We start from the raw sequence: 15,393 nt of genomic DNA on the forward strand, positions 1-15,393 counted from the left end.
ACCAGAGATTCAGAGGGTTGGGTGTGTGGCTGGTGTTAGGAAGACTTCCAGGTGAACGATGAAAACAAAACTTTCTCTTCTATATGGAGGGCCTCTGAAGTAGTACTCATGAGAGCCAGGGTCTCTTCCTGCAATTCTTGGCCAACAAGACCAATCAGAGAACAATTGGGCCCTGTGGTGACTCAGGCTACCTCACCAGCGCTCAGGATCTTTAGGACCAAACCTGGTGTTTCTCAGTGGACTATGTGGTTGGCCTATGTGGGAATCAAACTGAGCTTGGTCACAAGCAGATCTTTTTAAAAAAGGTAAAGGTAAAAGGTAAAAGGCCCTCCCGTTGATCGTCGATTTGCTCGAGCAGGCCCAGTAACGTCTCCATTGGAGACTTTGTTGTTACTGTGTCTGGCATATCGAATACTCTCGGTAGCTTGCCGGGCTCTCCGAGAGGGGCGGAGGAATCGAACTCGGGTCGGCCATGTTGGCTGCGTGCAAGGCGAACGCCCTACCCGCTGTGCTATCGCTCCAGGCCTCGAGCTTTTTAAAAAAATTTTAATTAAATATTAAGGCATCATTATTTATATAACTACTCATAGTTTAGTTTCAGGAGTACAATGTTCAAGCACTAATCCCACCACCAGTGTCTGTTTCCCTCCACCAATGTCTCCAGGTTCCTTCCCAGGCAGAATTTTATTATTATCATTATTATTTTTTATTAGTGAATCACCATGGGGCACAGTTACAAACTTATGAACTTTCGTTTTTGCATTACAATCATACAATGGTCGTTTACCCATCCCTCCATTAGTGCCCATTCTCCCCCACCAATGTTCCCAGCATCCTCCCACCACCCCCACCCCAATCCCTACCACCTTACCCCGCCTCAGCGGCAGGGCTTTGATTATTGCAGTTTAGATCTCAAGCTTGCAATTTTGTTGTCTCTGTAGTTTATATATGTATACCTATACCATATGTGTCCATGTATATGTTTATACCATACCTCTATACCACAAATGAGCTCAAGGGATCTCACCCCTACACTATTACCTCCCATCCATCTCTTCTTAATTCTCCCAACTCAGTTTCTTTCCTTCCCTTTTCATTTCTATGACCAAAGGTCAAGGGTAAACTGGGTATGCCTCCTTTGCACAAACACCAGGTGAGTTCAAACCTGGTCTTTTAAAACTGGTTTTTGCATTCTCCAGCTCTGCCTGGGGCCTACAGGTGCAGTGAGTCTATAACGCCCATCTGGGCAAAAATGTACCTTTGGGGAGGAAGGAGACAGTAAGTACGTCCCGCACCAGAGAGTTTCAGCCCCTCAGAACATAGGCGCCTCAGGGCAGCTATGCCTACACAGCTATGCCCACACAGCTATGCCTACACAGTTCCGGGGGAGGGAACAGTGTGTGGCTCCCCAGGTGCATCTGCCTTTAGAAGGGGGGTCGCTGTGGGATAGACACCAGAGGAGGCAAAAGGAGACAGACAAGAAAGGTCCCTGAAAAGGGAGGCTCGGGAACTGAACAAGGAGGAGCCAGATAGAAAGGACAGGGGTTATGGCTCTTGGTTTGAGCTTGGCCAGCGTGGGTTCGATTCCTGGCACCCAATGTCTCCGGAGTCCCGCCAGTAGGGATCCCTGAGCACAGAGCCAGGAGTAAGCCCCGAGTACTGCCAGCTGTGGCCCCACAACCCTCACCCTCTAAAAAAGATAGCTGGAGAGCAAGGACAGGAGTGGCTCTTGGGGAGCAGGAAGAAAAGGGGAAACCGGCCTTTGCACTGATCCTGTGAAGCAGCTGGGTGGAAACAGGCATATTGTAAGGAACAGAGATTTGGGGACAGCGTCCCAGCAGCACCCCAGCCTCGGGGCTTCTCTGCACCTGAACGGTGGCACGGCTGACCTCTTCCTCTCCCTGACCCCATCTGCTCTCAGAAGGAGCAAGGGCAGCCTGGGAGCAACCTCCTCCTCCTCCCCTCAGTGTCCGGCAGGCTGGCGCGGCTCGGGCCAGGAGACTGGGGTGTGGAAAGGTGTGGGGAGAGCTGGGGTGTCTGTCCACCTGGGTTCCAGGAGGCGGTGCAGTGCCCAGACCCATGACTGCTCGGGTCTCTGGTCTCTCAGAGACACTTTCCAGTGACTGAAATTCAGAAGAGTCCAAAGGAGGTTTGGCTGCGTGACTGTGGCCAGGAGTGGTCTCCGTGGTTCTGCAGCTCTTTTCTGCCCTCGAGTCCCCTCCACACCCAGCCTGGGGTCGGGGGGAGGAGGGGGTTGCTCACCGAATGAAAGCTTCCTGAAGGATGGAACAGGTGGGGCCGACTCTGGAAAAGTGCTCGTGCCTGATCTGGAAGGTCTTGGGGGACAGGTGCAACAGGCGCGGAGATACCTTCACAGAGAGCGGCAGGGGCCACAGTCCCAGGTTCAGGGTGGCACCGGCACATGGAGCTTGCAAAGCCAGCGCCGCCAGGAGGGACAACAGCTGGGGCATGCAGGGCCGCCGCTGCAAGTGCTGTTCCATGGAAACTTGGAGGATCTTGGTCCAGTCGAGCTGGGGTTGTACAGGAGGGGCACCTGGGACCCGACTTCCAGGGAACTGGGATGAGGCGTGAGAGCGCCCGAGTCACTCACTCAGAAGGCTGCGCTCGTCCAGACTGCAGAAAGTCCCTGAGCCAAGGCCTGGCTCCTCCGCCCCGCCTCCAGGCCCAGTGGGACCGGCCCCTGAGCTCAAGCCCCGCCCCACCCAATTCCAGGCCCAGTGGGACCCGCCCCCTGGCCTCAAGCCCCGCCCCCAGACCAGATGAGATCAGACCCACCCTTGAGAACAGACCCCCGCCCCTAGCTCCGCCTCCAGGTCTTGTGAGACCGCCCCCGAGCACACACCCGGCCCCTTTCGCATCTTGATCTCAACCTTCTAGAGTGTGCCCCAATGAAACCACATTCAACCTCTGATGGGGTTCCGATGAGGAATTATTGACCGAGTATTATTTTCCACAAAGGTTTAAAACGTGTCAGATACGTGTTTCCTATGCGTAGACCCATCTACTAAATGTGAATGGATTATTTATCAAAGGAGCAACTGCATCTTCAGCAATGTGTAGTGAGGACAGACGGCCTAAAACTACATCTTGTCAAGCAACTTGGTTCTTGGAAAACCACTGGATAGAGTGACATACTTAATAAAAGTTATGCCTGTCCTCTAAAATAAAAAGAGACATCTCTGTTGCAAGGTAGAATATAAATATCTACGATTTCATTGAATTCATTAAGTAGACAATTACTACATTGGTGAGTCTAGGTCAAAGAAAAGTTAAATGAGGATGGGATGAGTTGGTTGAAGAGTTTAATGGTTTGTATACTGCAGTGAATTTTACACTGTAACTGAGCCTGGGTATGCGATGGAAAAAATAATTCTTGACAACAATTTGTACTATTTGTTCCAGGGCCTCTGTCTACACATAATTTGGATATTTGAAGTAGCATTAGTTTGTCACAACATATAGGCCTCATTATTATGACCATACGATTCAAGTAGATTCTATACTCCATTGTTTGTCCAAAAATGTTGGATGCGCAGAATAATTTCTTCACACTACAGGTGATGATAATGGCCCCATGGAAGGATAGAGTAATGAGGAGTGTGGTGGGATGGGAGCAGAAACTTTATCAGAAAAATACATACAAAAGTGAGGGCACCTTGCTGAGTCCTAGTTTTTATTTTTATTAATTTTATTAAAGGCACCATGATTTTAAAATGTTGTTAATTATAGGGTTTCATGCATAGAACACTCAACACCACACCCTCCACCGGTGTCCACTTTTGCGTCCCTCCACCATTGTCCCAGTGCCCCCTCCCCCGCCTCTAAACTCTCTGCTCCTCTCTGTGGTTAAGCTCACGTCTGTGGACTGGTTACCAGGTTCCATTGCCCTTGGTCATTTATTATTCACCTACTATGTTTCTCTACATCCCACATGTGAGGGACCATTCTGTACCTGAACCACTCCTTCTGACTGACTTCACTCATTCTCAGTACGATACTCTTTAGATCCATCCATGTAGCAGCAATTGCATAATTTTATCTGGTTCTTATTGCTAAATCAAATTTTAGCTTATCCCACCTGATAATAAAACAAGGCTTAGAATACAGGATATTGTATTGCTATATGCTTGAACTCTGATGAACTGGAGAAATGGGCTAGCTTCAGCTTACCTTTCCTGTGGGTTCCATCCAGATACCATTTACTGGCTGATTTGATTATTCAGATGTAGTTTTAAAATTTACATTGATGTAAAACTAATAAGGAAGGTGACTGACCAGAATGCTAGTGAATTTTTTTTTACATTGCCACTAACTCCCAGGATTGTCCTCTTTATTATGTCATGTCATTTTTTTTCAGCCCGTGTTTCTTTATGAGGTTTCTATAATTGTGAATTGGGCAGGAGAGATAGCATAATGAGGAGCACATGCTGTGCATGAAGAAGGCCTGGGTCCATCCTCAACGCCACACGGTCCTCCAAACACCTCAGAGAGGTACCCCAGCACCTTTCATAAGTTCATTATTTAATTTCCCTCCTGAGTGTTACTGTTCAGTGGTATGGACTGAACTACATGTTTCAGAAATAAATCAGGAGGTTTGAAAATGAAAAAAATAAGTCATTGACTTGAGGGTAAAGCCACCTTCCTTTGCTATCTCTTTCATCAAGTCTCCAGAGATTCTGTATAATCACCTTTCCACAAACAACCATGCAGCAGGATACAAAAGATTTCAGACACACTGTTGTCACAATTGTGCAGACAAATAGTGAAGTTTGGGGCTTTGTTTAAACAAAGAACAAACACTAAGGCTCTAAGCATTTGAGTAGTATTTTAACGAATCTCACTTTTTGTTCTGATCTGGATTCAAATTCCAATTTAGGGAACAGAGGTTCATATTATTTGACTGTTTGGGCTCTGAAGAGTTTAGAAGCACACTTTAGAGCTCATGATGAAATCTAAAGTTACAGTGATTGGAGGTTATCACAGTGTTATCCTGGTTTATTTGGCACTAAGAAAAGGGAACATCCAGGCCTATCTCAGGACGACAAACTGTCTAATTATGAAGCCATTAATCTTCAAGATCAAAGTTCACTGTTCAGAGGAGTGTCTTGGGCTAAGAACATTGGGTCCTTGCAAATGGAGAGAAATTTAGGAGTAGCAATGATTCGTCTCGCTTTATTGATTGGACAGATATTATTATTCAGTCCATCCAAGGAGCTGAAAAAGGAGATGTAGTTTTTTTTGTTTAGTTTTGTTTTGTTTGTTTGTTTGTTTAGGAGATGTAGTTTTAAAATTTACATTGGTACTGGGGTTGCCCATTTCTCTTTGAATAGTGGTATTGAAAATAATTACACATGAGTTATGTTATGTGTATTCAGACTTACTACTATAATAATAAAGACTCAGGTTAGGAAGACAGAACTAGAACTAGCAACACAGGCTTTTCTTGCCAGGGACATTGGTGACCCTGAGCATCAATGTGCACAGCTCCAGAGACTCCCAGTATCATCAAACTTTAGCCCACGAAAGCTTTACCTGTGCACTGTTGGGTGCCCTTTGGTGTTCCTGGGCAACTCAGCACCCTCAGGAAGCTCACAGGCCCACTTGCCTTAGATTCACCAGGATTGTCACCAAGGCCTCCTGAGCTCTGCTTGCGAGACTCCCCCACTCTCACTCCCCAATCAATAAGAAAATAAATAATATGGAAATATAATGAGTGATAACATGTTATTTTAAAAATCTAATTCTCAGAAAAAAATAGCTCATTTGTGAAATGGATAAAAAAAAGCTACAGGTTCAAAGATTAAGATTTTATTCAAAAGCAATTTACATGATTTCAAAATTAAGTTATTGAAGGTGATCATAATAATGAACGCTGTGGGATTTTCCCCTCCTACAATCTCACTTTTTTCACATTTTTTGTTTAAACTCATGATCACAATATCCAGGAGAAAGGGGTTGTGCAGCTATTCCACGTCTAAAGGGGAGGAAAAAGAGGCAGTGTGAATAAAAGTTATCTTAGATTTTTATAAGTGATTTCCATGATAACATATTTCAAGAATCACTGAAAGCATGCATAGTATTAATCATTCAAAAAGGACTCAGGAAGGAACTATAAACAGTTATTGCATACAGATCTGTTTTATAGATAGTGTTTATATAATCCCAAGTGTATCATAGGCATTTCTTTGGTCCCTGTAGTTTTTCTCATGGAGTGGGGGGTCAAACTAGGGGCTCAGGGCTTACTCCTGGCTCTGTTAGGGACCACTCAGGAGGAGCATATGGATGGTGGGAAATCAAACTCAGGTCAGCTCTGTGCAAGGCAAGTGCCCTACTGGCTGTACTATCTCTCTGGCCCTTCGTAAGTATTTCTTACCTACAAAACAAAGATAGTACCCAATTTATTTTTCTCTTTTCTTTACAGGGGGAAGCACAAATGCAGTACCCTACTACCACAAATTCTGCAGTCGAGTTGGGGAAGCATAGGGGTCAGCACTTTTGAAGGGCAATGGATAACCTGACCCTGGGAAAACCACCTTCGTGATCATGGTATCTCCCCAGCCAGGTAACTATAATAGTACCTAATTTCCATTTAAATCACTACCTCTAAAATGACATCAACATTTTTATTAATAGCAGAAATCAAAAACAGCCTAAGAAGCTTACCCATATTAAAGAAGGCTGTTAAAAAATCATGCTTGATTTCAGTGTCTTAGCTTAAAATACTTGTGTTTTCATACCTGACCATTCTGCAGCGATGAATAGTCAGTCTCTCATGAGCATCGAACAGATCATGGACCTTTTGGTGACTCCAGAGTCTCTCACCAACTGCACTTGCCCGAGGCCTAAAATCAAAACCACACATCCCCAAAGAAGCTTGAATGCATGTTTTCTTAGGGAAGTATCTAAGTTATATGTTTGAGGCAAATTCTGGTGTTTTGGAAAGAGAAGGAAATGAAAACTGGGACATGTAAATTTAAACGTGGCCAAACTCGTACCATAATCTTGGCATGAAGTTAGTTTCATCCACATATTCTCCCCATAGACAGGCTTCTCCACCAATCACACGTTGTCTCTGTTCCTCAGAACCTGCATAAAAATGACTGAATTAATGTCAGTTAAGTAACAGCAGCTCAAGGTTTACACAGAGGCAACAGTGATTACTTCTATCTTCATCCTAAGACAGTATTTCTCTCCTGGTGTCATCAGTAGGACCTCAGTGATGATGTTCAGGGTTGTAGCCCAATAGAGAGATATTGAAAAATATTCCCACCCTGAGCCGTGGTTCACACATGCTTAGTAGCAAATGTTGGCTAATAGAGTGGGATCTTAAGGATACCCTCATACTTTTGTTTTATGCAAACTGATGTGAAAATCAGTGTTCATCCTAAGTAACTATAAAAGTCTACCCAAGGAATGCAAGATAGGATACAAGTGATGTCCTTCCTGCTTTGTATTAAAAACCTGACTACCTCAATGTTTTCTCTTACATCAACATTAAGTTTTGATATTCAGAAAACGCTCTTCATGATATATAAAGTTCAGAAACTTTTTAAGGGGGACTGGAGTCATAGTATGGTGGGTAGGGCACTTGCTTGGTATGTAGCCAGTACAATCCCCAGCACCCCTGAGTACACCCAGGAGTGATCCTTAGTACAGAGCCAGGAGTAAGTACTGCCCAGTATGGTTCCCCAAAACAAATAAAACAAAGCAAATAGAAACTTTTTAAGAAGCAGAACATTTTTCTAAAGGAAACTGTGGGATACACAAACATTTGGGAAAAAAGTATTTTGTAACCAAATGTACTAAAGTAAACTTGATCTTAATGCAGGGGTCTGAAATGGTAAATTTCTACCACTGAGATATTCCCTTCTATCTCTCCCATTATATCTTCTCCTCACCAATGCTCATTCTTCAGATCCCTAAGACTATACAGTCTATAATCTATTGAATGAGGCTAAAGCCCACTTGGGTGTCTTCTATTGGTTAAGCAGTTTAGATGATGAAATACAAGGTTAATGCAGTCAGACATCTTTAAAAATGTACTAAATGAGATGTGGTATACACACACATTGCAAGACTAATGCACCCTAGCCAAAGATGAAATGCTATTATTTACAACAACACAGACTGGACTAGAGTACAATAGGTTAACAACAAAATCTTTCACTCACATCTGGTCAATAATCAAACAAACGATGAAATCAACTCTTTCAAAATGGTGATTACCAAAACTGTTATTTCTGCATCTGTCTCACTTTTGGTATTTTAATTGGTCTTTTAAGCTACTGAAGCTGATTTAATCTTGGAATGTATTAAGCTCAAACAATTTATAAAACTAGCGATAGCACAGTGGTAGGGCGTTCACCTTACAAGCGGCCAACATGGCCGACCCGAGTTCGATTCCTCCGCCCCTCTCGGAGAGCCCGGCAAGCTACCGAGAGTATTCGATATGCCAGACACAGTAACAACAAAGTCTCCAATGGAGACGTTACTGGGCCCGCTCGAGCAAATCGACAATCAACGGGAGGGCCTTTACCTTTACCTTTACCTTACAAAATGTATAAACTATGTATATTTTATATATTTATTTATTTATTTATTGCTTTTTGGGTCACACCTGGCGATGCACAGGGGTTACTCCTGGCTCTTCATTCAGAAATTACTCCTGGCAGTGCTCGGCGGACCATATGGGATGCTGGGAATCGAACCCAGGTCGGCCGTGTGCAAGGCAAACGCCCTACCTGATGTGCTATCTCTCCAGCCCCAATCATTTTATATATTTATATGTAAACTATAACATACATTTCTTCTAGGTTGTCCAATTTGTTTTCATATGAATGATCATCTTGGTCTCCTCCAAAACTTAGGATCCTGTATTTCTACAGCATCAGTGTTACCTTACCTCTTTCATTTGTGATTTGGGGGTGTTGAGTCTCTTGCATTCCCCATGCTCAGAGGACCATGTGGTGCTGAAGTGGAACCCAGATGTCTACGGCAAAGCATGTGCTCCAGCCTTAGAGTCACTCCCCAGACCCATTTCTCATTCTTTTCATCAGCATTTTCTCTCTTTCTGTCAGAGGGAGTCTAGCATGGTGATTATAAACCAGCCAGGCCTCTGAATGATATTATCGATAATCAGAACATCTCAAATGATCAGCTTTTGGTTTCATTGATCTTCTACATGCTTTTTAAAATTTATTTATGTTCTAATTTTCATTATTTCCTTTGTACTGCTGACTTTTCAGTTTTGTTTGTTTCTTCTTCTAGTTTGTTCCCCTTCTAGTTTCTTCAGGTGTTAGATGGTTTACTTGAGAATTTTCTGGTTTATTTATATGATCTCTATTCCTATCAACTTCTTTCTTAATAAATCAACTTCTTTATATTTCTTCCTTTGAGTCTGATCGCTCATCTCTGCATTTTAATTTTTCTCCAGGTAATTTTATTTCTTCTTCATGTTTTTGTGGTAGAGTCTTCCAAGGATGTCTCAGGAGTCCTGAGACCCTCACATAAATATTCTAGAAAACATTCAATATATTTGAGAATCATAGATAGTGATTTTTAAAAAATACACATTTCTGTATATGACTCAAGTCTATGCCATCCATTACTTTGTTCATTTGTTTTTGGACCTTATCTGGCAGTGCTCTGGGATTAATTCTTGCTCTGCACTCAGGAGTCAGTCCTGGTAGGCTTGGGGGATCATTTGGGATAATGGAGATCTGACATAGGTGGCCATGTGTAAGGCAAAAGCTCTACTCGATATACTATCTCTTTAGCCCCATAAATTACTTTGTTAATGTCATTATATTCTTGTTAATTATTTGGGGGAGGGAGATAGGCTATGTCCAGAAGTGCTTATTAGGCATTAGGGGGTATCTCTGCTCAGGAGTGACCCCGGAGGAGATGGAGACCATATGTGCACCCAGAATTGAACTGGGTCAACCATATGCAGAGTAAGTGCCTTACCCCCTGCACTATCTCTCTGATCCTCTTGCTAATTCTTATGTGTTCTATTGTGGTAAATGCCATACCATGTTCATATTTTCTGAAATTATCATGTTTTTGCTCATATCCCTTGAAGTCTATTAATTATTTTATGTATCAGTGATTATAATTCAGGAAGGCTGACTATATTTTGTTTTATGTTTGCTTTATATTTCTGTCTCATTTTTCAATGGTTTCCATTTTAATTTTCTTTTGGATGATTTTCCCCTAGTGATTCTTTCAGCATCCTCATTTTTCCTCTGAGTGTCTCTGCTTCAGATTTCTATTTTGTGTTTTTCCCAAGGACACTATCAGTCTCTTGTATCTAATAATCCTTTTCTGTTGGCCTTGCTCATGTTTAGACGGAAGACATTGTCTTACATTCACTCTCTCTTGATGTTTTGTTGAAGGTTCATATTTTTAATTTTTGCATCCATAGGGCCGGAGCTATAGCACAGCATTAGGGCATTTGCTTTGCACACAGTCAACCCCACCGACCTGGGTTCAATTCCTCTACCCCTCTTGTAGAGCTCAGCAAGCTACCAAGAGTATCTCACACGCATATGCCAAACATAGTAACAACAAGTCTCACAATGGAGAAGTTACTGGGCCCGCTTGAGCAAATTGATGAACAACGGGAGGACAGTGACAGTGACAGTTATATTACTATAAGGTAAAGGTAAAGGCCCTCCCGTTGTTCATCGATTTGCTCGAGTGGGCCCAGTAACGTCTCCATTGGAGACTTTGTTGTTACTGTGTCTGGCATATCGAATACTCTCGGTAGCTTGCCGGGCTCTCCGAGAGGGGCGGAGGAATCGAACTCGGGTCGGCCATGTTGGCTGCGTGCAAGGCAAATGCCCTACCGCTGTGCTATCGCTCCAGCCCTTATATTACTATATATTTATAAATTTCTATTTACCACTATGCTCAAGGTTTAGAATTTGGCTCTTTCCATATACAAGATTTCTTTCAGCATTTCTTATAGTGAAGATTTGATTATTTACTAAAAAACATTCACTCATTTATTTGTGCAATGTTTTGTCCTCTGTAATTCTTTTGGCTGGGATTTTTTATATTTTGAATGATAATATGTCATTTCACTCTCCTAGCCTGGAAGGTTTTTGTTGAGAATTATGATTGAATCCTGAATAAGGTGCATTTTCGTTGTTGATCTGACTAGAATTAAATATTTATTGCTCACTTTTTTTTTTAGGAATAAGTTTTTATTTTTATTTATTTATTTTTTTATCATTTTTTATTAGTGAAACACCATGAGGTACAGTTATAGACTTATAAATTTTTGTGCTTGATCAAGTACCCAAGTACAATGATCAAGTACCCACCCCTCCACCAGTGCCCATCCTCCCCCACCACGGGTTCTAGCATCCCTCCCACCCCCCATCCCTCCCCCCCCCCCCCCCCGTCCCACCCTGCTGCTGTGGCAGGGCATTCCCCCTTGTTCTCTCTCTCTTCTTTTGGGTACTGTGTTTTGCCAGAGAGGCATTGAGTGGCAATCATGTTTGGTCTATAGACTACTTTTAGCATGTCTCTCCCACCCTGGGAGGGTCTTCACAACACCCTTTATTTGGTGCTCTCTTCTCTATCTGAGCTTCCTTTTCACCTAGCACATGTGGCTGGCCTTCAAGTCATGGTTATTGCTCACTTTTGATAATTAACCGCGTCTTGGCGTGTGAGATTTTTTGTCTTTGAATTAGAAATTTTAATGTTCTCTTAGCCTTTCATCTTTCCTTAGGTTTGGGAAGTTCTTGGCTATAATTTCTTTAATTAAACACTGTCTTCTTTCGTTTCACCTTCTGGTATTTCCATTATCCTGATATCTTATCAAATGGAGTCTAATATTATCACATGGTGTCTTCATTTGTTTCAAGTCTTAATTCTCCCTCCTCTTCAATTGGTTCTTTTTATAAATGTTATATTTAATTTCACTTCATGTGAGCTCTGCAATTGCAACTCTTTGTTGTGTTTTCCATGAACTTTTTTTATTTCATTCACATATTCAAGTCCTCTATCTGGCATATTTTATATATATTTTATTTTTCTATCAATTAATAGAAAAAGATCTCCTTAAAAAGGGCCAACCCCTCCCTCACCACCAAAGAAAAGGGAACTGAAAGATTGCACAGTCATTAAGAAACATTCCTGGTATGCTTGTATGTGGTCAATCCTGATCTGATTCCCAGTACCATGTGCTCTCCCATCCCCAACACACAAGCCTTGTCTGATCCTACACTGGAGGCCTTCAAGCATCAGGATAGCCCAGGTGATGCCCAACACGTCTGGCCCAAGCATTACTGCACCCTGGGTGTCAGTAGTGACTCCTCTGGTCCATTTAGCTGAGAATTGCTAGGGTAGGGGCCCCAAGCTCCTGGGCACCTCTTAGAAGGCTCCTCCTCAAAAGAGGAATTTTCTCAACTCTTGCATTTTCTATGCTTGTGTTAATGTTTTGTGTGTGGTAGAGTGTATTTAGCACATTTCATTGATTATCTTCATAATAACTAATTTAAATAATTCAATTATATCTGCTACACTAACCATTCTATGATATTCATCTTGACCTTTGAAGAGGTTTCTTTTCTATTCATTCTATCACAGAATTTACTTTTGAGGGGCGTACTTTCTTTTCCACTAACAGCTTAAAATCTGAAGTTCTATTCCCACCCCTCTTCCGAACTCCCCACCCAGAACCTCAGATGTGAGGGGGCAAGGGTTGATTCATCCGGGCTATCCTTCAGTCAGTGCCCTGGGTATGAGGAAGAGATGGGGTTATGAAATATTCTGATGCTCCTTCTCCTATGGAGATCAGATCAGACTTGATCCCTGTCTGAGCTCAACAGACCTCTCCTTAGCTTCATACAGGTGCCTGCTTCCAATGGTGGAATACTCTGGGGACTGACTTTCAATAAACTGAAAGGAGTTTCAGTCTTCCAACTTTTATCAAATATTCCTCTGCAGAGCCAAAGCTTCTGGGGTTAGAGATTGGAGGTGGTAGTTGTCACCTGAAGTTCCAATGGCTACTGGAACTTATCAGTGACGGCCGCAGGGGAGGACTCCTCACCAGCCATACTTTGTCTTATGATAGCTCTATTTGTTTCTTGAGCTCTATTTATTTATAATTGTGGACAGAAATTCTTTTTTTTTTTTTTAGTAAAAATATGGTTCCCATCACAAAGTTTAAAACGACTTGGAGGCATTTCTAAGTTCACATTTGTCAAGGATCAAATTAGGTGGCAGTAACTAGGTAATATGCAAATATTCCATGATGGCAGGGGTGGGAGATGGGGGTGGTGATAGTGAGAAAGCTAGAAAACCAAGGCAAAAGTTATTGTTTCACTCACCAAGAAAATCAATAGGCTCTGCCACATAGTACTTTTCCCAGTCTTCTCCATAACTGATGTAATTCAAGTACCAGGGGGAAGAAAGGATGATCTGGAAGCCAGCTGCTGAGACTCGTGCCTGTTCAGCAGGATAGTCTGTTTGTTTCCATATTTGAACTATTGTGTCTGGATGAAGCTACGAAGTTACAAGTTGTAATGTATATTAGGTCTAGCAAGCACAATAGAGGAAAGTTAAATCTCAAGCGTTTTAGCTAAGAACATAATTTTATTTTTGCTTTTCCCCCTCAAAGTTATTTTCCAAAGGTTATTTATTATAGGGACTTAAAATTTAAATGTTTTCAAACATAAGGTTAGATTTTTAACTTTTGCGAACATGTGGCATGTGGTAGGTGTCATAAACAGAAAGTATCGACTCCACTTATACCATCCCAGAGTTTTGATCAACTGAAAGTTTAAAAATCTTATCTACCTTTCAGAAAGACTAATATTTAGTAACTAGACATGCAGGTTCTCAGTTATCACAAAAGAAAATAAAACACTCTGCCTATATTAGAGAGAAATGCCAAGTAAAATTAAATGGATACATTTATAGTTTTATTTCCAATAAAACTACCTTAACAAGAGGACAGTGGTAGAGGCTATTGGGCACACTGATGCTGTTGGATTCTGTAACCTTGTATACCAATATCATGAATGTTAATACAATTGTACTCATGCCTTTTAAATATAATAAAGTGAAAATTTAAAACACCATAAAAGAAACCTCCAGTGGAATTTTTGATTTATATGCCAGAGCTAAGATTTTTCACTTTAACCACAAATAAGGTTTCCATACAAATGTCTGATTGCCAGTTTTCTTTATCACCAATCATTTAAGATATTTCCTATTTTCCTCTGTTCAATCATTTCTGGACATGGTGCATTTTTAAATTAAAGCTTTTAAACAACAAAGACTCACTTAATTACCTCTTTTCTTTTTCTTTAATATTGAGTGACCATGAACTACAAAGCTATTTATCATTTTCAGGTGTACAATGTTCCAGTACCAATCAGTAGTGCCCTCTTCCTCCCACAAATGACCCCAGTTTCCCTCCTACTCCTCTGCCTGCCTTGGTGGTAGGTACATTTCCCAAATTCTTTTAGGCTCTGAAGCCTCACTTATTTGTATTATTCAGCTCTTCTTGGAAAGGACCTTACTTAAAACTATGTGATTGAGAATGACATGAAAGAGTGAAGGAAAACTCTTTCATGTCATTCTCAGTGAAATCAGTGATGACATGAAGGAAAACAAACAAGTTTCCTGTCTAAATTTACAGTTTTTGCCTAATGAAAGTTTAGAGGAAAAGAAAGCTAATTTCCCCAAAATGTTGAGGAAACCTATATGAGGGTTCCTGCCATACAAGATGATACAATACTATGTCTTTTATATTTTTTATATTAGTTCTGGTATAGTCCTCACCTTTATTTTATCATCAAAAACGTCCTGCCAGACGATGGCTTTTTTCTTTAGCTTTGAAACAATATTCAAAAGTCTGCCATTGAAAAAAAAATCACAGTTATTTCAGATCACAAGTTTAACAATTTGTTTTCAGTATTCATGATTTCTAACCGCACAAATTGCCTTTTGAAACAACTAAAGTTGGGTGAGGACCCACATGCCTTTCTCTCCCATGATTCAGAACTGACTCAGCAGGACAGCTAAAAAGTCCTTTACGGTGTTAATGAGCGCATACCCATTCATATGGAAACTCACATATGTGTGCACATAGCAGCCTCTGTTAATTCTATGACAATCTTAGAAGAAACTATGATCTAAGCCTGTGAAGTACCTAAATTATGTTCAACCCTTGGAATAATCAGCCCAAAACATATCTTGATGGTAAAATAATGCGTGCTAAGGGTCCAGATTGTGGCAGAGTAGCAGAGACATGTCCAACAGGTTTCAGATCCTGGACATGAAACCTGACATTGGAAACAAATGCCAGGAATTTGGGAAGATTAAAGAAATGTAATCTATCAGGGCCAGAGAGAT

The 15,393-nt window shown here is 41.7% G+C and overlaps 1 protein-coding gene and 1 pseudogene across 3 annotated transcripts in view; both read right to left on the minus strand.

Annotated features, from left to right (window-relative positions):
• Positions 1-15,393, minus strand: part of LOC130021695 (beta-hexosaminidase subunit beta-like) — a 98,758-nt gene that overhangs the window by 59,698 nt on the left and 23,667 nt on the right. The window contains exons 10-14 of one of the 3 annotated variants that reach the window (XM_056112464.1): positions 14,821-14,893; positions 13,362-13,536; positions 7,017-7,107; positions 6,759-6,863; positions 5,808-5,995 (exon numbers count right to left, since the gene is read on the minus strand). The exons of the other annotated variants lie outside the window; for them this stretch is intronic. Coding sequence (XP_055968439.1) covers positions 5,929-5,995; positions 6,759-6,863; positions 7,017-7,107; positions 13,362-13,536; positions 14,821-14,893 — 511 coding nt within the window. The 3' untranslated portion in view covers positions 5,808-5,928. Of the gene's footprint in view, positions 1-5,807; positions 5,996-6,758; positions 6,864-7,016; positions 7,108-13,361; positions 13,537-14,820; positions 14,894-15,393 lie in introns of those variants that run through there. 3 annotated transcript variants of the gene reach the window in all.
• LOC130021886 (uncharacterized) lies at positions 6,440-6,591 on the minus strand (annotated as a pseudogene).

The sequence above is a fragment of the Sorex fumeus genome, unplaced genomic scaffold (genome assembly GCF_029834395.1).
Source record: "Sorex fumeus unplaced genomic scaffold, SorFum_2.1 ptg000018l, whole genome shotgun sequence".
NCBI lineage: Eukaryota > Metazoa > Chordata > Mammalia > Eulipotyphla > Soricidae > Sorex > Sorex fumeus.